This window comes from Oreochromis aureus, linkage group 3, assembly GCF_013358895.1.
Source record: "Oreochromis aureus strain Israel breed Guangdong linkage group 3, ZZ_aureus, whole genome shotgun sequence".
Lineage (NCBI taxonomy): Eukaryota > Metazoa > Chordata > Actinopteri > Cichliformes > Cichlidae > Oreochromis > Oreochromis aureus.
Genome location: NC_052944.1, coordinates 30721890 through 30741472, shown reverse-complemented (window position 1 = coordinate 30741472; position 19583 = coordinate 30721890). Strand labels below are relative to the sequence as shown.

Sequence of the window (19583 nt, the reverse complement as noted above, 5' to 3'; positions counted from 1 at the left end):
CATGACACACATGCTTTTCTTTGTTAGAGTGCCCCTATTGATCAGAGCATGTAAGTGCAGCATAACAATAATGCTAAAAGCAGCAATCTCAAAACAAAAGAAGTGGAAAACTCCCCAGAAATGAGTGTTTTTATTGCTTAAGTAAATATTTCATGAAAAGTTGAAAAAACCAACTCCCTCCACAGTTTTTGAGAAGTTTTTAGACTCAGTGTTTGACTTATGTGTCTGTGATGTTTTGGTCTGAGACATTCGTCCATAAGGGAAAAATTATGACTACAATGGATTAAAGCCCTCAGAAGATTATGCAAAAACTCCACAGACAAGGTAACTGCTAGATAAGTATTCAACAATTTGCTAATAAACCTGACTCCAAATAATTCAACATGGTGTCTAAGATTTATGTAGTATTATCATTTAGTTACTATGTGTAGTGTAAGAACATCAAGAAATAATAAGATGCTTTTTCCCTTCCACTACCTGGATAATAATGATAAAAATCTCACTTAAACCTGATAAAAGACTTTCCTTTCTCCACTATAGCCTCATATGCTCTCTGTGCAGCTTCTGATGGTGACTTAGCATCCTTAGCTGCTTCATTTCCAATGAAGCCACCATATACTCCTCCTGCTGCTGCTGCCGCCACACATGCTGCTCCAGCAACTCCTACAGCTGCTTCTCCTGCTGCTGCTGCCGACACTCCCACTAATGCTGGAGCCTTTTTTACAACGTTCATTAACTGTACGTTATTCATAGCTGTGATAACTAATCCAACCATTGCTGCTACACCAAGAAAAGCACCGAGCAAAGCTCCTGTTGTAATCCCTGTCAGTTTGGTCAGAAAGCTGTTACACACATCAGTTTTAGCCTGGTTTTTGATCTCTTCTGCTGTCTTGTTTGGCATTGAGTACCAAATGTGCTCAACCCGTTTCTGTATTGCCGTCTCCACATGTTGCAGCGTTTTATTTGTGTAGTAGCCTCCGTTTTTTTCCACCATCATTTTTTCTATTGTTTTCAGTAACTCCTCCAGCTGGAACTGGTTGCTCCTGTAGTTATTTGGCTGGTTGTTGTTCCAGTGTTTGTTATCAAAGACGTGGCACCGACCGCCACACTTTGACACCAGATCACTCAGGTTCTTGTTCTGACTGACAAAATCTTCAATTTTAATATTTTCGTCGAGCTGATCACCGTGAGTGAAAACAACTACAGCATATTTTAGAGCTTCATCTGAGAAACACTGACGTATCTTAGTGATGACACCCTGCTCATGCTCTGTGAACCTACCCACTTGAAGCACAATGAGAAAAGCATGAGGCCCAGGAGCACACTCTGTCATACAGCTCATTATCTCAGAGTTCAAATCTGCCTCAGACCTTCCTGTGTCAAAGAAACCAGGGGTGTCGATCAGAGTGATGCTTCTTCCACTGACTGTTTTGGTTCCTGTTTGGCATTTAGATGTTCCAGAGTTTGGAGAGGGGTAGGTGATAAAGAGCTCGTCTCCAAAAATGGTGTTACCCAAGTGACTTTTCCCAGATCCAGTTTTTCCCAGCAGGACCAGCCTCATCGTAGTTGACTCTAGAGGAGAACAATGACTCTGTTAAGTACATTTATCTCTTAATTTTTTGCTGCTTTTTAAAGAGATATTTCCTTATGGTTTGAGGTTTTTCAACAGTAAACAGTACATGCTTTATAGTTATAATACAAACAAATCCACTCCTAAATAAAAACTAGTGTTAGAGCCAAAGGGTTTATTTGGAAGACGTTTCCGGTAACTTATAAAAGACAATTATTAGGAAGGGTAATGAAATATTGGAATGCCTTAACGATCCACTCCATTAAGAGTTTGAGCTATTGCCCTCAGGTTGTTAATTTGGTAAATTTAGATGCATTACTCTGGCATGTTAGCTTCATGGTAATATTTTTTTTATTCTTTATCAGTATTCAATACTCACCTGGATCTTGGACTTTTTGGTGAACATCTTCAGTGATTTTGTCAGTTTGGATAACATCAAATGCCTGCAAAGACAACAAAGTGTCACCATCAATAACAATTTCTGTATAAACTCATCAAATGCAAAAGAAGAAATAATAATTATTTTGTATAGTGTATATAAGAGACTGAAGAGAAAACAGATTCATCACAAAGTAAAATAAAATTGTAAAAAAAAAATTGATAGAACTTATATTTTCTTTGCCAAACTGTTTTTCTACACTCAGCACCCTAATTGTTAGGAGAAAAGTGCTTTGTCATTACCTTGCGTGTCTCCTCATCATTGGGGTGAATGACAATGCGGATATTGAATTCTCTGATGCCCACTCGTTCCTCTTCAAATATATGAATTTCCTCCTTTAAAGCCCTCGCCACTTCACCAACAGGAAACTGCAGGGCCATCCCAGTCCCGAGGACAGGAAGAGCGACAGACCTGAATCCTTTCTTCTCACAGGAAGTTAGTATTGTGTTGATCCCCATTCGAAGAACCTATAATGGGTTAAAATATTGCATTATTGCAAATAGCTCATTTAAAATTGTCCTTACAAACTGGTAGTACAATAAAATCCCTCCTTTACTATCTCACCTGGACTGCACTACCATCTGGGTCACCATCAAAGGGAACAAGATTGAGGAAGAAGACTGCATTACATTGAAGTCCAGGTAAGTCCTCCAGCAGTACTGAGTCACCAGGCATTGTTTCATCTTCTGCTTCCTTTATAAACCTTGTGGTCAGCTCGGGTCCAGCTACTTCAAACAAAGCATTTCCAACACAGGTAGAGAGAGGATCATGGCCAACCATAGGAGACACCAAAGCATCCACCTAGGAGAAGAGCAGGAGATTTGGTGGGCTTAGAAAATGTGTTTTATGTAAATTGGAGATTATGTATCGGAATTTCAGGAGCGGGACCACGCCTCCAAATACGCTCCTTCTGGTTCTATTGGTTCCCCCAGTTCTGCAAGCTGTTCATTTTCGTTTACGTGTCCCACCCTCTCTCCCCTTTTCAATTCTTTAGCATCTTCACTTCTATTTAGTACATGGGGATCTGCCAGGCATGGGAGCCGTCACCAGTCCCCTTTGAGGTCTTCCCCAAACCACAGCTCAATTCATGTCCAAGCATTCACCTTTACCTTCTAAAACACTGTCAAACCTAAGATGAGGATGTGGGCGCAGCTAGTGAATGATCAATTCAAACTAACTTAAGTTTATCTTATCAGCAACATTTCTCACCTGTTGGCTCTCGATCGATCCCTGAATAACCTCCATGTGGACTCTGCCTCCAGGAGCTCTGGCAGTGGCTCCTCTTGCTGTATCTTCATCAGGTGTATCTATCCCTTGGAGAAGCCTGTCACATGCTTCCTGCATGGCCCTCACTGCCTCCTCTCTGTTATCAATCAGGATGATTTTGCTCAGACTTCGACCTCCCACACTGCCAAAGTCCTTCACAGCAGCAACAGTTGCCTCAGTGCCCACAGTGAGAGGAACCCCACAGACACCTGAGCTGATACAAGGAATGGCTATGGACTGAAACTCCATTATTTCTGATAAATTTAAAGCACAATCCACAGTTTTCTCCAGTAACATCTTATCTTTGTCACTTGCTTTTCTACCTACAGGCACAACTGCATGAAGCAGTTTCTTGCACTTTAAGTTACCCCCTGTGGTCACTACTGTTTCTCCTATGGGAATTTTTCCAAAACACTTCACTAATTCATCACTCTCTCTCTGTATTTCAGGACCACCAGCTCGACTCAGTGCAGCAGCAACACCTGCAGAGTGCTCCAAGTCCTGATTGGCTGCATTTACCAGAGCATCAGCGTGTTGCTTGGTGATGTCACCCTGACACACAAACACCTGGAGCCCATCACAAAGGCTGTAGCCAGCAATGGTTGTGCTTTCCTCACTCAAACTCAGAGATGCCATATTGTCACGTAAACTTGAAGGTTGCTCAATGTCTAACAACCTGGCATGAACCAGAGACAGTTCTCCAACAACAACAGCCATCCCAGACTCATCTGTGTACACCTTCACCTCACCTGCAGTCTGACAAGAGCTGCTGGACTGAACCAAAGCTTCAACTTTGTCAGGGTTTACCTCATAATGGCAAAAGTAGCCACCAAAGAGAGCGTCTACCTCAGCTTTCCAATCACTAACTTCATCTGCAGCACCAGGTTGAGCTCGTCTCCTGACTAAAACCCTCCCCTCCTTACAGTAAAGATCAGCAGAGCAGGCTAAACAGCCAAGCATGTTCTCAAGTTCTTGCTGAGCATCAGGACATTCTTTCAGGTAACAAAGGAGATAATTATCAACATGTAGTTCATACTCTTCATCACTTGGTAGAAGAGACGAGGCAGTAATGTGCTCAGGAGGCTGTGATTGGGAAGACATGCAAATGAGAAGAGGTATCAATCTGTAGCAAAGACCTCTTTACCACCCTACATCATATTATATATATATATACATATATATATATATATATATATATATATATGTATATGTATTGTGTGTGTGTGTGTGTGTGTGTGTGTGTGTGTGTGCTTATATAATAAATATATTAGCTATTCCACATTTAAAAACCTTGAATAAAATAATATACGAAATTTACCGCTACTGTAGCTGTGGGGATGGTGTAAGTTTCCAGACTTTCTCGGACTGTGATCACCAAATGACAATCTTCAAGCTCCAAAACATGCTCTGATCTTTGAAGGATTCGCTGCTGATCTGTAGACAGATATCTAGAGTTACACAGTGAATTTGTTTTATATTTACTTAAAAAATTATATATAAAGTAAACAATTTCCTTTTTAGCCTCCTTCCTTTTATTCTTTACATCTCAGGTTTGTGTTACAAACGCCTTTCAACAACTTGCACTTGGATTTAAAGCTGATTTTACTTACTAGCTAATTTTACTACCTCTGTCAACCCACATTTGATCAACTGATGCAACAAAAACTGCATTTGTACTTTAGTGTACTGCAATATTCCAGCCTTCTCTTTAACAGCCCACCCATAGAGAAGCAATTTAAAAATACTAGTTTCAGTTCTGTCTCACAGCCTGAACGGAATGGTTAACTTTCATTTTCGATAGACCCTTATAGACCCTTCCTATTCAGGTTTTCTTTCATGCAGTTCATCATTAAATTTTTCCTAAAAATTTTAAACCTCGTTGTTCTGACTGTTTTTAGCACATAATTAATAGAGCAAAAGGAAAATGATAAACAAATTATTTTATGCAAATGACTGGTCATTTGCATACTTCGAGCACTATAGGACATTTCGTGAAGTAGCATACTAAATATATTAAAATATATGCACCCATAATAAAATTAATGATTAACCTACCTTTTTCGTGTCTGAAAGCAATACCATAGACGTCCTCGCCCAGTCTTATCAGTGGTCCGCAGTCTCCTCCGCCCGAGATGCCGCGACGGAAATATGTTTCTATTCCCTTTATATGCTTTTCGCGGAGACCGTAGCACTCAAAGAAAACCGGGTAATGGTACATATCACCCATCATCCCGCTGTAACTAAACCAAGCCCGGATATTTAGAGCGCGTAGCAGGCATCAGATCTACAGCTGATCCTGAGAGAGGAGTTGTTCCGCTATGAGACAGGCCCAAAACAAGCGCTGATACGTCACATGGGCCACGTGACCAAACAACTTCGCATGAAATTCGTGATAAATTTAGAACAGCAGCAAGTAAACAGCTCTAGGGCACATCGCAGGACTGAATGTGTAGCCTTTGGCAAAGTGGGGAAGTTTTAATAAACTCTTGAAGCCTTTTTAAACTTCACTTTGATTTTCCTTCTTCAAGCCTATTCACCTTTTTTTTTCCTTAAGAGAAACAATTAATAACCTGTTTGAAGGTCAGGTCCCCTACACTGTGTTGTTTCTCTGCCTTGTACAGCTGCGCAAACCTTCACCAACCAGCTCATTCTCTGGGCAATATTTACCACAATACCATTTTAAAGAAACGGAATTTGACACATTAGTTTTCGTTTCTTTGTGTTTTTAAAACATACTTTAAAAAAAATTGTAGTGCAGCAAAAACAAGAGCGAAAGTGCAGGCTTTTGTTATTTCTCTTAAAATACATTTTAATATGTCCTGGCATCATTTTGAGTATAATTCTATTATTTCTGTGAATTTTTATTTGTGTATATAGTTAATGTGGGGCATTCCTTTCTATCAGTAAAATTTGTTTAAATGTTTAGTAACGAAGCTTATGCGTAAGTTCAGTAAGGAAGATCAAACGTCTAACATCTGTCTGATCCCAGGTGTTGCCTGCTAAATCTAAGCTTCACATCACTTCCTCTTTCCCACACTGTCAAGCTGTTTGCAGTATCACTGTTCTAGTCCAATCATCTTTTTCCTGGCCTTCTTTGGGTCAGTCAGCATTCACGCAGCATACTTTAAATCCCACTGGACCTCTGTCATTCTCCTTTGCAAACGCCTTATGCAGCTCACCTCCTCCCATCACCACCTCTCATCAATCAGGCTCCATTCACGTCTCATCTTCACCACCAGCGCCTAGACTCCAGGGTGCCCTGATGTAATCTCTATCACCGCTGGGACTCCGTTCCTCCGAGATGGGCCATTGAATTCTAACCACCAAACACCGCTATCTAAATTCTGTACATCAGTAAATCATGTTCATCACTTTCTAATAATCTCTCCTTATTAAAATAAAGTGAGTTATTTGTAAATAAGTGGACATGAATAACTCAAGTTTGTTATATTATGTTATAGCATGTTTGTAACTAGCTCATTCTCTTTCTCTTGACAACACTGCCTTTAAAACTGTAACACATTTTGGGGTCAACTTGAAAGAAAGGGATATGTGAAATGCAAAAATGAGGTCAGAGGTCAAATGTGACCTCCTAATTATAATTTGATATTTCAAATCCTCACATATCATTATCATTTCTCAGATGTTTTATGGAAGTTTGAACTTATTTGACCACGAAGAAGAGGTCAGAGGTCCAAAGTAACGCGATATTTAGAACCCCAATATATCATTACCTGTATGCCCATATGTTGTTAATGCAAACAATGTCAGTAATAAACATAGTAATAAACATAGTTTCAATTATGACTTTGACCTTCAGATCAGTCTATTGACTCTGAAGGAGAGGCCAAAGGTCAAATGTAACAGGATATTTTAGATCTTTATATGGTACTTTCTATATGTTAACAATACACACCACACTTATATAGTTTTTAATTTGTAATCATTTTTGTTAATTTTCCAACTAAAATCCTTAAGTTGGCCTTGGAGACTTGGGTGTATGCAAGTGTAATTTTAATGCATTGTTAACGTAACCTGCCACACTACACCCCTACACAGTTTTATCAGAATTAATTCAAACCTTTTCGAGTTATGGCATTTACAGACAGAAGGAATGAAACTCTGTGTCTCTCTCTCACACACACACACAGGCAAATGCTGCCAATAATATAACCTCCTTGGCAGGAAGCAGAAAAAAATCAAGGCAAGATTTAAGTAAACTTTGTATTCATCTACAAACTTTGGACGCTTGTATTGTGATGCAGCATGAGTGGATGAGTAAAACCACAGTTATACTGAGTAAACACCAACACAAACCAGCCATGAAGCTTATCAGCAGCTCCCTGAACCAACAACATTTATGAAAGCACATATGTAAAGTGACAAATGACTCTTTTTAAAAAACAAGGATCAAGGTAATCTGAGAAAGGACAGGAGTTCATGTACTCATACTGGCAAGCATTCACCCTGCTAGTCTTTGGCAGCCACACCAACACAGCAAATCTGTTGGCTAGCTGCTGGCTGTCCCCTATTTTTGGATATGATAAAGTGACTGGATTCATCTGTAGCCATTCGGAATTAGGAAAGTAAGTTGTGTGTGTTTATACTATAGTCTGAATGTCTAATAAGAGTTATTTCACCCAATTAATTTTTGCAATCTCCATCAAATCCATATATTATGAAATATTAATCACACTACGGTCTTTAAATGGTCTACCAGAAGTTTGATGCCCAAAGAAAAAAAAGAGGTATATTTATTTACTTATTTGATCAGGCAAACTGTTGAACTGTGCTAAGAATATGTGGCTTATAGCAACTGATGAACAGTCTCAGAACAGCCACTTATGCACACGTTCCACAAATTTTACACTCCAGGATCAACAGCTTGGTGACCACAGTGGTGCATGTAACAGCTAAAATAAATACATCAATCAGCAGTTAAAAAAACACAAAGTGAACTGAAACACTGAAGCCTGAGGCACAGCTGAAAACTAGATGTAAATACAAGAATAGAAACAAGCTCACCAAATCAACTTTAACAGTGGCACTCACAGATTGAACTGTCCCACTATCACTAAACTACCTGCATATATTAACACTTTAAAGCTGTTACTCAGTGTGGTAAATATGACAAAGATGATATAACTTCTTCACTTTGGCATAACACCAAGAATCACCTTCTTTCAGCTCAAGGCAAGTATAGAGAGACTGAGTGAACAGGTGTCCCTTATAACCAAGCTGTTGAACAGTCAGTGTTCATGCTGCATTCACCACACTTATCAGGGGGACTCCAGAAAGAATTTCCCACCACACTTGGAAGATATAAGGCTTCCACTTTTTAAGCCATCATAAACACAGCTTTTAAGTTTCTTCAGTTTCTTCTAGTTTTAGTACATTAAAACCTCATTACCAGTACGAGGGTTACAGTAGGTTACCGAAAGGACAGCTGCATGCTGTCAATACTAAGAATAGTACTTTTCATGGCGCACCTGACCAATAAATAGGTGTGTGCTTGGCACAGTTTGCATAACACTGTCATGCAACAGTGTGACAAAAATTGAACTTGACAGTAAACAGGAACAAATCAAGGCAAAAATTGCACTTCATGGAAACATTTTTATAAACCTTCAAAATCAGGTACTGGCACCAAGTGGCCCTAAAGATTGTCAACAGCTCTCAAAAGAGCTTTTAAAAAAATGTGAATATGTGTAAAAATAGATATGGAAAATGGCAAAAAAGTGTATACCCATGCAAATTCACCATGAAAACACACACACTATGACCTGGGAAAACTTCTGCCTGAAAACAAAAGAAAATAGGCAAAAGGAAAAACTTTGAAAACTTTTGGGAAATTAGTGTTTTTATTGTTTAATAAGCCATCTTTCATCCTTCAATCACATCAACAATATATCATACATATATCAAGTAGTCCTATCATTATCAGATCATTTACAGTTAAGTAAAAATAGAGATTTGACAATTTCAGAAAAATCAAACACAACCTAATTTCTTCAGTCTTCAGTAGTCTGATGTGTTTCATGGTCCCAAACACTCTTCTCTTTTAGTCACAATTGTATGAAAAATTAGGATCACAGTGGACTGAGGCACTAGGTAGATCAAGGAACAACCTCACAAACATAACTATCATACTTAAAGACCTTGTGAGCCTCTTTAACGTCGACGTTTTAATTTTTTATGGCTCACAAACATATTAAACAAAAATTTCTCATAAACACACCAAACAATATGTTCCCACCACCAAAAGGCAATCAGGCAAACATTTGTTATTGAATAAAGTGCTATGTAATGTGTACCACCATTTAAAAATGTAAACATTATTTGTAATATAACAACATCAAAAGGAAATGAAATAATCAAATGTTTACAGGAATATCTGATTATTGTAAAAAAAAATTATTTTAACTGAGTGAGAGATTTTCCTTTTCCTTCTACAGCCTTATATGTTCTCTGTACAGCTTCTGAAAGTGACTCTGCATCCTTAGCTGCTTCATTTCCAATGACACCTCCTCCTCCTGCTGCTGCTGCTCCCACCAAGCCTACTGCTCCAGCAACTATTTGTGCTGTTTGATCTTCTGCAGCTGGCACATGTGCTGATGTGAAACACTTTGTTGCAACATTCACCGGTTCTGGGTTCTTCACAGCTTTGATAGCAAATTCAGCCAGTGTTACTACACCGAAAAAACACCGCGCAAAGGCCCAGTTTCATTCCCTGTCATTTGGATCATTCACATCACATCAGTTTTAGCCTGGTTTCTGATCTCTTCAGCTATTTGCCAACAAAACTGACACCAGATAATTAAAATGTTTTCTTCGATGTATGTAGTACTAATATGTGTAGTGTAAGAACATCAAGAAATAATAAGATGCTTTTTCCCTTCCACTACCTGGATAATAATGATAAAAATCTCACTTAAACCTGATAAAAGACTTTCCTTTCTCCACTATAACCTCATATGCTCTCTGTGCAGCTTCTGATGGTGACTTAGCATCCTTAGCTGCTTCATATCCAAGCAAGCCACCATATACTCCTCCTGCAGTTGCTGCCCCCAGACTTGCGGCTCCAGCAACTACTAATGTTGTTTCTCCTGTTGCTGCTGCCGACACTCCCATTAATGCTGGAGCCTTTTTTACAGCGTTCATTAACATTACGTTATTCATGGCTGTGATAGCTAATCCAACCATTGCTGCTACACCAAAGAAAGCACCGAGCAAAGCTCCTGTTGTAATCCCTGTCAGTTTGGTCAGAAAGCTGTTAAACACATCAGTTTTAGCCTGCTTTCTGATCTCTTCTGCAGTTTTATCTGGCATTGAGTACGAAATGTGCTCAACCCGTTTCTGTATTGCTGTCTCCACATGTTGCAGCGTTTTATTTGTGTAGTAGCCTCCGTTTTTTTCGACCACCATTTTTTCTATTGTTTTCAGTAACTCCTCCAGCTGGAACTGGTTGCTCCTGTAGTTATTTGGCTGGTTGTTGTTCCAGTGTTTGTTATCAAAGACGTGGCACCGACCACCACACTTTGACACCAGATCACTCAGATTTTTGTTCTGACTGACAAAATCTTCAATTTTCATCTTTTTGTCGAGCTGATCACCGTGAGTGAAAACAACTACAGCATATTTTAGAGCTTCATCTGAGAAATACTGAACTGTCTTAGTGATGACAGCCTGCTCATGCTCTGTGAATTTATCCACTCGAAGCACAATGAGAAAAGCATGAGGCCCAGGAGCACACTCTGTAATACAGCTCATTATCTCAGGCTTCAGATCTTCCTCAGACCTTCCTGTGTCAAAGAAACCAGGGGTGTCGATCAGAGTGATGCTTCTTCCACTGACTGTTTTGGTTTCTGTTTGGCATTTAGATGTTCCAGAGTTTGGAGAGGGGTAAGTGGCAAAGAGCTCCTCTCCAAGAATGGTGTTACCCAGGTGACTTTTCCCAGATCCAGTTTTTCCCAGCAGGACCACCCTCATCGTTGTTGAATCTGGAGAAGAAAGTTGACTCTGTTAAGTACATTTGTCTCTCTTTTTCTTTTTTTCTTTCTTTCTTTCTTTTTTTTTTTGCTGCTGCTTTTTAAAGAGACGTTTCTTTGTGGTCTGAGGTTTTGAACAGTAAGCAGTACATGGTTTACAGTTATAGTAATTAAAAAAAAACATTCCCAAATGAAAAACAGTGTTAGAGCCAAAGGGGTTTAACTAAAAGAAGTTTCTGGTAATTTATAAAAAGGAATCATTAGGAAGGATAATGAAATATTGGACTGTCTGAATGATCCATTCCATTAAGAATTTCAGTTACTGCCCTCAGGCTGCTAATTTGGTAAATTTAGATGCATTACTCCAGCATTTTTGGTATTATTATTATTATTATTATTATTATTATTATTATTATTATTATTTTTTATCAGTATTCAATACCCACCTGGATCTTGGACTTTTTGAGTGAATTTGTCAGTTTGGACAACATCAGATGCCTGCAAAGACAACAATCAAAGATTGAAGTAGAATTAATATACATATATATATATATATATATATGAAGAATCCCCGCTAGAATCCCAGCACGCCCCTGTGGGCGGTCAATACTTCAAGCTCGAGTCCTCCACCAGAGGCCTGGGAGCTTGAGGGTCCTGCGCAGTATCTTAGCTGTTCCCAGGACTGCGCTCTTCTGGACAGAGATCTCCAATGTTGTTCTTGGGATCTGCTGGAGCCACTCGCCTAGCTCAGGAGTCACTGCACCTAGTGCTCCGATTACCACTGGGACCACTGTTACCTTTACCCTCCACATCTTCTCAAGCTCTTCTCTGAGCTCTTGGTATTTCTCAAGCTTCTCGTGTTCCTTCTTCCTGATGTTGCTGTCATTGGGAACCGCTACATCGATCACTACGGCCGTCTTCTCCTGTTTGTCTACCACCACTATGTCCGGTTGGTTAGCCACCACCATTTTGTCCATCTGTATCTTGAAGTCCCACAGGATCTTAGCTCGGTCATTCTCCATCACCCCAGGGGGCGTCTCCCATTTTAACCTCGGGACTTCCAGGCAGTATTCTGCACAGATGTTCCTGTACACTATGCCGGCCACTTGGTTATGGTGTTCCATGTATGCCTATATATATATATATATATATATATATATATATATATATATATATATATATATATATTGATATGGAACTTATCTTTTCTTTGCCAAAATGTTTGCCAAAGGGTTAGGTGACACACAGCACACTAATTGTTAGGAGCCAATATTTACGGTAAAATTCTTTGTCATTACCTCGTGTGTCTCCTCGTCATCGGGCTGATTGACGATGTGGATCAGAAATGGTGTGATGCCCACCCGCTCCTCTTCAAATACATGAACTTCCTCCATTAACACCCTCTCCACTTCACTGACAGGAAATTGCAGGGCCATCCCAGCACCAAGGACAGGAAGAGCGACAGATCTGAATCCTTTCTTCTCACAAGAAGATAGGATTGTGTTGATGCCCATTCGAAGGACCTATAACACATAAGAATACTGGATTAAGACAAACGACTTCAACTAACATTGTCCTCACAAACAGACAGAATAACAAAATCACTCCTTTACTATCTCACCTGGACTGCAACTCCGTCTGGGTCACCATCCCAGGGAACAAGATTGAGGAAGAAGACTGCATTACATTGAAGTCCAGGTAAGTCCTCCAGCAGTACTGAGTCACCAGGCATGGTTTCATCTTCTGCTTCCTTTCTAAACCTTGTGGTCAGCTCGGGTCCAGCTACTTCAAATAAAGCATTTCCAACACGGGTAGAGAGAGGATCATGGCCAACCATAGGAGACACCAAAGCATCCACCTAGGAGAAGAGCAGGAGATTTGGTGGGCTTAGAAAATGTGTTTTATTGCAAGGTGTTGTTTATTTTAATTACAGCAGCGTTTCTCACCTGTTGGCTCTCGATCGATCCCTGAATAACCTCCATGTGGACTCTGCCTCCAGGAGCTCTGGCAGTGGCTCCTCTTGCTGTATCTTCATCAGGTGTATCTATCCCTTGGAGAAGCCTGTCACATGGTTCCTGCATGGCCCTCACCGCCTCCTCTCTGTCATCAATCAGGATGATTTTCCTCAGACTTCGACCTCCCACACTGCCAAAGTCCTTCACAGCAGCAACAGTTGCCTCAGTGCACACAGTGAGAGGAACCCCAGAGACACCTGAGCTGATACAAGGAATGGCTATGGACTGAAACTCCATTATTTCTGAAAACTTTAAAGCAGAATGCACAGTTTTCTCCAGTAACATCTTATCGCTCTTACTTGCTTTTCCACCTACAGGCACAACTGCATGAAGCAGTTTCTTGCACTTTAAGTTACCCCCTGTGGTCACTACTGTTTCTCCTATGGGAATTTTCCCAAAACACTTCACTAATTCATCACTCTCTCTCTGTATTTCAGGACCACCAGCTCGACTCAGTGCAGCAGCAACACCTGCAGAGTGCTCCAAGTCCTGATTGGCTGCATTTACCAGAGCATCAGCGTGTTGCTTGGTGATGTCACCCTGACACACAAACACCTGGAGCCCATCACAAAGGCTGTAGCTAGCAATGGTTGTGCTTTCCTCACTCAAACTCAGAGATGCCATATTGTCACGTAAACTTGAAGGTTCCTCAATGTCTACCAACCTGGCATGAACCAGAGACAGTTCTCCAACAACAACAGCCTTCCCAGACTCATCTGTGTACACCTTCACCTCACCTGCAGTCTGACAAGAGCTGCTGGACTGAACCAAAGCTTCAACTTTGTCAGGGTTTATCTCATAATGGCAAAAGTAGCCACCAAAGAAAGCGTCTACCTCAGCTTTCCAATCACTAACTTCACCTGAAGCACCAGGTTGAGCTCGCCTCCTCACTAAAACTCTCCCCTCCTCACAGTAAAGATCAGCAGAGCAGGCTAAACAGCCAAGCATGTTCTCAAGTTCTTGCTGAGCATGAGGACATTCTTTCAGGTAACGAAGGAGATAATTATCAACATGTAGTTCATACTCTTCATCACTTGGTAGAAGAGATGAGGCAGTAATGTTCTCAGGAGGCTGTGATTGGGAAGACATGCAAATAAGAACAGCTATCAACATGTAGCAAACTGTCCTTACATTAATAATATAATCAAATGGACGATGTTCATTTCATATGGATCCATAAAACTATTAAAAAAGATTATTAAATTAATGCATGAAATTTACCTCTGCTGGAGCAGAAGTGGGGGTGGTGAGGTGAGAGGTGTCATTTTCCAGAGTTTCTCGGACAAAGATCACCAAACGACGATCTTCAAGATCCAAAACATGCTCTGATCTCTGAAGGACTCGCTGCTGATCTGTAGACAGATATCTCAAATTACAGACTGAATTCTTATATAACCTTTTTATTTTTTTATTTTTATTTTGTTTTGCTTCCTTTGCCTTCTTTATAGTGTTTTTTCTTCTCTTTTCACCGAGTGACCAAAAGATAAAACGTCTAATTTATATAAAATGTGTCACACGCACAATATTACCCTGACTACACGAAGCTTGTACGGCTTATTTTACTTCCTCTATTACAACACGTACAAACAGCAAATACAATAAAAACTGCACATGCAGAGATATCCGAGTAGCTCTCTTTCTCTGTCTAACCAGCACATTTACAGAGGAAAGACTTCAAATGTGACGGTGGGAAATCATAGTTTCAGTAATTTCCTGAACTCGCAGCTGCTGATCACCAAATGCTTTGTACAAGTTTCGCTTTCCAGATAAACTTTCGATTACGTTTCCTTTTTCACTACTCACAGCTGTACTTCACCAGTTACAATATAATATCTCTTAAACAGCTGAGACCTTTCTGTTACTGCTATTTTAAGCGAAAGACAATATTAAATTATTCATTAATGGTCATTTGTAAGTGTGTGTGTGTGTGTGTTCAAAAGCATGAGAAACCTACCTCTTTTATTTCGGAAAACCACACTGTAGACGTTCTCGTCCACTCTCGTCACTGGTCCGCACTCTCCTCCGCCTGATTTGCGGTGAATACCGAAATATTTTTGTAATCTCGTCAGATGTCCTTCTTTAAGACTCTCACACTCAAAGAAAACTGGGTGCTGGGTCTGATCACCCATCATCCCGCTGTAACTGAACCAAATATAAGCAGCGATTTGTAAAAGCTAAGCACTCTCTGATCGCAGTGTATGTCTACTTCTGCAAGTCGAGCTACAGGTTTCTCTCGTATATGCGTCACATGGGGCGCATGACTAAGCAACCGTGCATGCAGATAATGATACCTTAAGAACAGTAATAACAACGCCTCCCTGTACGAAAACCTTTTAAAACCAGTTTTCTTTATCCAATTCTGGACTTCTGTAATTACTGATCTTTATTATTATTATCATCACATTGTACCTGTGCAACTTTCCATTCATCATATTTTCCATACACCTGGTGGTTTAAGATATAACTGAAGATATCAGCATGTGCGTCTGAAGGCAGGTGCTCTGTACAATATCCTTCTCATTAAGTAAAGCACTTCTATGAAAATGTCAATTTCATCCATTTGAAAGCAGAAACTAAATAAGTCAACAATTGCAGTGACATATTAATCTTGTGAAGCTTTTGCTATGATGCAGCTTGAGCACAAGTAAAACTTAGTCAAAACCTAATCTGGCCCCAAAGCTCATGACCTGCTCTCTAAAACCCTTTTGAGGTGCAGTACGAGGACATGCTCTGTTGTTAATACATCTGACTTAAATGTGAAAGATTTCTACTTCAACTCACATCCAATCTCAGGAGGTGTGTTGACATCTTTGTACTCCTACTGTCGGTGTTGTGCTAAAGAGTGATGTGATTTGTTTGGGTTTTTTGTTTTATATATTTATATGTAATATCTTTGCATATATTGACAAATAGACTGTAATCAATAGGATTTACAAAGGAGTTTTATATAAAGTAAATTAACTGTTTTGCAAGTATCTTCATGACTCTTCATGACTGTGTTATTGTACCCACATTGTCTTTTTTGGCCTCTTAAAATATCTTTATATAACTGTTTGTTGCTTAGTCAAATTCAACCACTCCAGGTTAACACTGACAATATTTCGTTGTCTCCACCTGTTCAGCCAACCTTTCTGCTGCACCTGACACCGTTGAATAGTGCCTATGATTGTCTGTGGTGCCCAAGTAGCAGATATACCTATCAGTCTTACCGTAGACCTCCATCAGCTTTTCTTTCTCCTTTAGTGGCACTGTAGCCAATACCAGCTGGTGAATCTTCAGCACCAGGCTCAAAATGAGCTTGTACGATGCCAAGCAGCTCAGACAAGACAGGGTGACATTGTTTCTTACCACGCAGAAGGATTCACTTTTTTTTTTAAGCAGACACATTTGGGCTGACCTGTATTTACTGATTTCATGTGTTCGCCTCTGTCAGTGCTGTGGCTACAATGTGGCTTGCCATCACCAGTGTGTGAATGTGAGAGTGAATGGGTGGATGACTGGATGTGTAAAGTGCTTTGGGGTGCTTAGGGACTAGTAAAGCGCTACATAAATACAGGCCATTTTGATACCACCGCTTATATTTATTACACCCGCATGTGTAAAAGAAAATAATACACTTTCAATCACTTTCTTTATTATTTTTGCTAAAGACTATTATAGACAGGTCAATAACTTGGCACTAGTTTAAACTAGTGCTTAAAGTGTAATCAATTAAATACAAAGAAACATAAATAATATACAAACATCTTATTTGAATTACTGTCATATAAATGAAAGTGAGAAAAACAGAGACTGAGCTCCATTCGCTAAAACATCTCAATAAAAACCGCCTCTGCTTTTAAAGAGAAAATAAAACAGAAGTTTTCAGGCTGACTCTAGTTGTTGTTTTTTGTCTACTTTTAATAGAAAATGTTATTTCCTGCATTATTTACATCATCCTCACTATAATCTGTTACTAACACACTGCACGACCCTAAAGAATATATTTACACGGTTTAAAGAAATATGAAAAACATACATTAAATACAGGTGAACTGTTCCTTAAACATTTTCATAACAAATGAGAAACGCGTTGATCACAATTACTGAGTGAGGTATAACAAGTAGGTTTGTTTGGAAATGTGCTGTGTTTGTCTGAGTCACTGATTCACAGAACAGCATCATCGAGATGTACTGATAGCCAAACTGGCCAGCAGGTGTCACTGTGCACGAGACGTTCACATTGTTTCAAAGCCTCAAATGCTTCAGTGTTTTTGCGAAGCCTCGCTTTGCCCATCAATAAAGACAGCTAAACTCAACAATACTGATGTCATGTCTGAATGAACTTGCGAATAACATTATTCTAACAGTGACTTGTGTCTAAAATATTGCTTTATTAGATTGAGCAAGCTAGTAATGTTAAGCAAGATTAAAAAGTGTTCAGGAAAGCTGATTGACAAAACTAGATGTCACAGGTGCAGCCCCCTCTCATCTCTCTAAACCTGTGGCTGGCTTCTCTAGACTATCTGGAGCTGCTGTCCATCCTATTGTATTGATATGAACATTTAAAAAAAAAGTATATATGAGTACGAATTTAGCAAACATAGACAAACAACCATAAACATGGATTAAGAACAATAAAACCTAAAAGTATTTCCATTTGCTAAATGATTGCATTGTAGGGGCAGAGATGTTCTGACCTCTATGCCATCCTTTTTTCTCTCTCTCTACTTCCCAAGCAGAACAATGGGTCACAGACTGACAAACCTAATTACTATGACTCGAGAGTCATCTGACACACTGGGACATGTGGGTCACCCCAGTTCTGTTTGCCCCTTTTAAACTTTGAGCACATGCCCCTTCAAAAATCTCTGCACAGCCCTGCCACTCAGTGTTTCTTCTTTACTCAACTTTTTTACTCGGTGTGCTTATTCTAGAGATGGACCGATCCAATATACAGTATTGGCATCGGTCTGATCCTGACCTAAATTACTGGATCGGATATCGGAAAGAAATAAAAACTGTACCCTGATCCATCAAATATCACAAAAGCATATCACAAAACTTGTGACGTGGCATAATCCAGATTGTGACCTTAGCACGTCGGAGCAGTATGTGTCACGTTATAGAGCGGCTGTTGTGTGCGAGACCTGTTGGCGTTGTGAAGTTACTACACACTAAAAACATTTGGAGCCTCGCTACGTGCTGCCAAACTGTCATTTCACCTCCGAGCAAGCTATTCCAGAGAAGTAAAGCAAGTGTGTAAGTTCATCTATGAATGTCTGTAAAGCATCCCCACGTTAAGCTTAACAACCGATATATGGAGCTTGGACGTCTGTGCTTTGTCATTGCTAAGTCTGACCTTACAATGGATAGACTCAAGTTTTACGTTGCAAAACGCAGTGTTGTAGGCTAAACAGTTTCATGGTTCCAAAAAAACCCCCAAAACACTTTTTTCATACTTGTATTAAGTTTTGTATTAAATTACACAAAATTCAATCTCAGGTTAAATGTGATAGAAACAGCTTACACTGACATCCATCTTGATAAAAGATGAGTGTCAGGATAGGCCATGTTTGCATTTATTTGCATTGCTTTCCACTCTGGATGTCTATTTATGTTCAGCTGTAAGTATAAAGGAATCCATTCTACAACTTGTTTTTTTTTCTAAGTTGTTGAATATAAACATTGTTTTGTGCTCATATTGCACTTTTTTTTCAGAACCAGAGAGTTTTTGAAATCTGCATGAAATCACATTTTAAATTACTTTTTAAATATTACTTTAAATACTTTAACTTCATTTAAATTTCTGCTAAAAGTTCAAATAAAAAGATTAATATTGTTGAACTGCAAAATATTTTGGGTGCAGTTTTTTTTTTTATAAGTATAATAATGTTTAGTGTTTCTTTTTTCAAATTTGAGTATGAACTTATACAACATTCAGCAAAATGAATTCAGTTTTTTTATTGATCATAAACAGACTACATCGGATTCATATCGGTGTCAGCAGATATTCAAATTTATGATATCGGTATCAGACATTAAAAAGGGGTATTGTGCCATCCCTAGTGTATACATCTCTCCGCATTGAATCATTAGTTATTAATAATCTCTGGCTCTTATTAACAGGTTGTGTACCTCTCCTAACCCTTAAATGGTTACAGGACATGGATGCCCTCTCCGTGAGCCGGGTTTTTGTGGAGCTTTTTTCCTGTTAAAAGAGAACTTTTCCTAACCACTGTTGCCATGTGTTTGCTCACATTGATTGTTGGGGTTTCTCTGCATTATTGTGAGGTTTTTACCTTACAAATCACAATGAGGAGATT

At 39.4% G+C, this 19583-nt stretch overlaps 2 protein-coding genes across 3 annotated transcripts; both read right to left on the bottom strand.

Annotated features, from left to right (window-relative positions):
- Window positions 1-111: 111 nt before the first annotated feature.
- On the bottom strand, window positions 112-5600 carry LOC116321214. Its single transcript, XM_031740998.2, has 7 exons — window positions 5331-5600; window positions 4594-4709; window positions 3219-4358; window positions 2574-2810; window positions 2252-2476; window positions 1950-2013; window positions 112-1572 (listed from the first exon to the last, which is right to left on the bottom strand). Exons 1-7 carry the CDS (start codon window positions 5503-5505, stop codon window positions 500-502), a joined length of 3030 nt encoding a protein of 1009 aa, XP_031596858.2. The 5' UTR covers window positions 5506-5600; the 3' UTR covers window positions 112-499.
- Window positions 112-15497, bottom strand: LOC116321201. 2 transcript variants are annotated; one of them, XR_005612445.1, is made up of 8 exons: window positions 15233-15497; window positions 14500-14630; window positions 13210-14349; window positions 12885-13121; window positions 12562-12786; window positions 11710-11761; window positions 10129-11275; window positions 112-425 (listed from the first exon to the last, which is right to left on the bottom strand). XR_005612445.1 is itself a non-coding variant. In XM_039609926.1 (7 exons), exons 1-7 carry the CDS (start codon window positions 15408-15410, stop codon window positions 10203-10205), a joined length of 3036 nt encoding a protein of 1011 aa, XP_039465860.1. In that variant the 5' UTR covers window positions 15411-15497; the 3' UTR covers window positions 9722-10202. The 2 variants fall into 2 exon arrangements, 1 of the variants encoding a protein (XP_039465860.1); XM_039609926.1 differs by lacking the exon at window positions 112-425 and having other exon boundaries at window positions 9722-11275.
- Between the last annotated feature and the right edge of the window lie 4086 nt (window positions 15498-19583).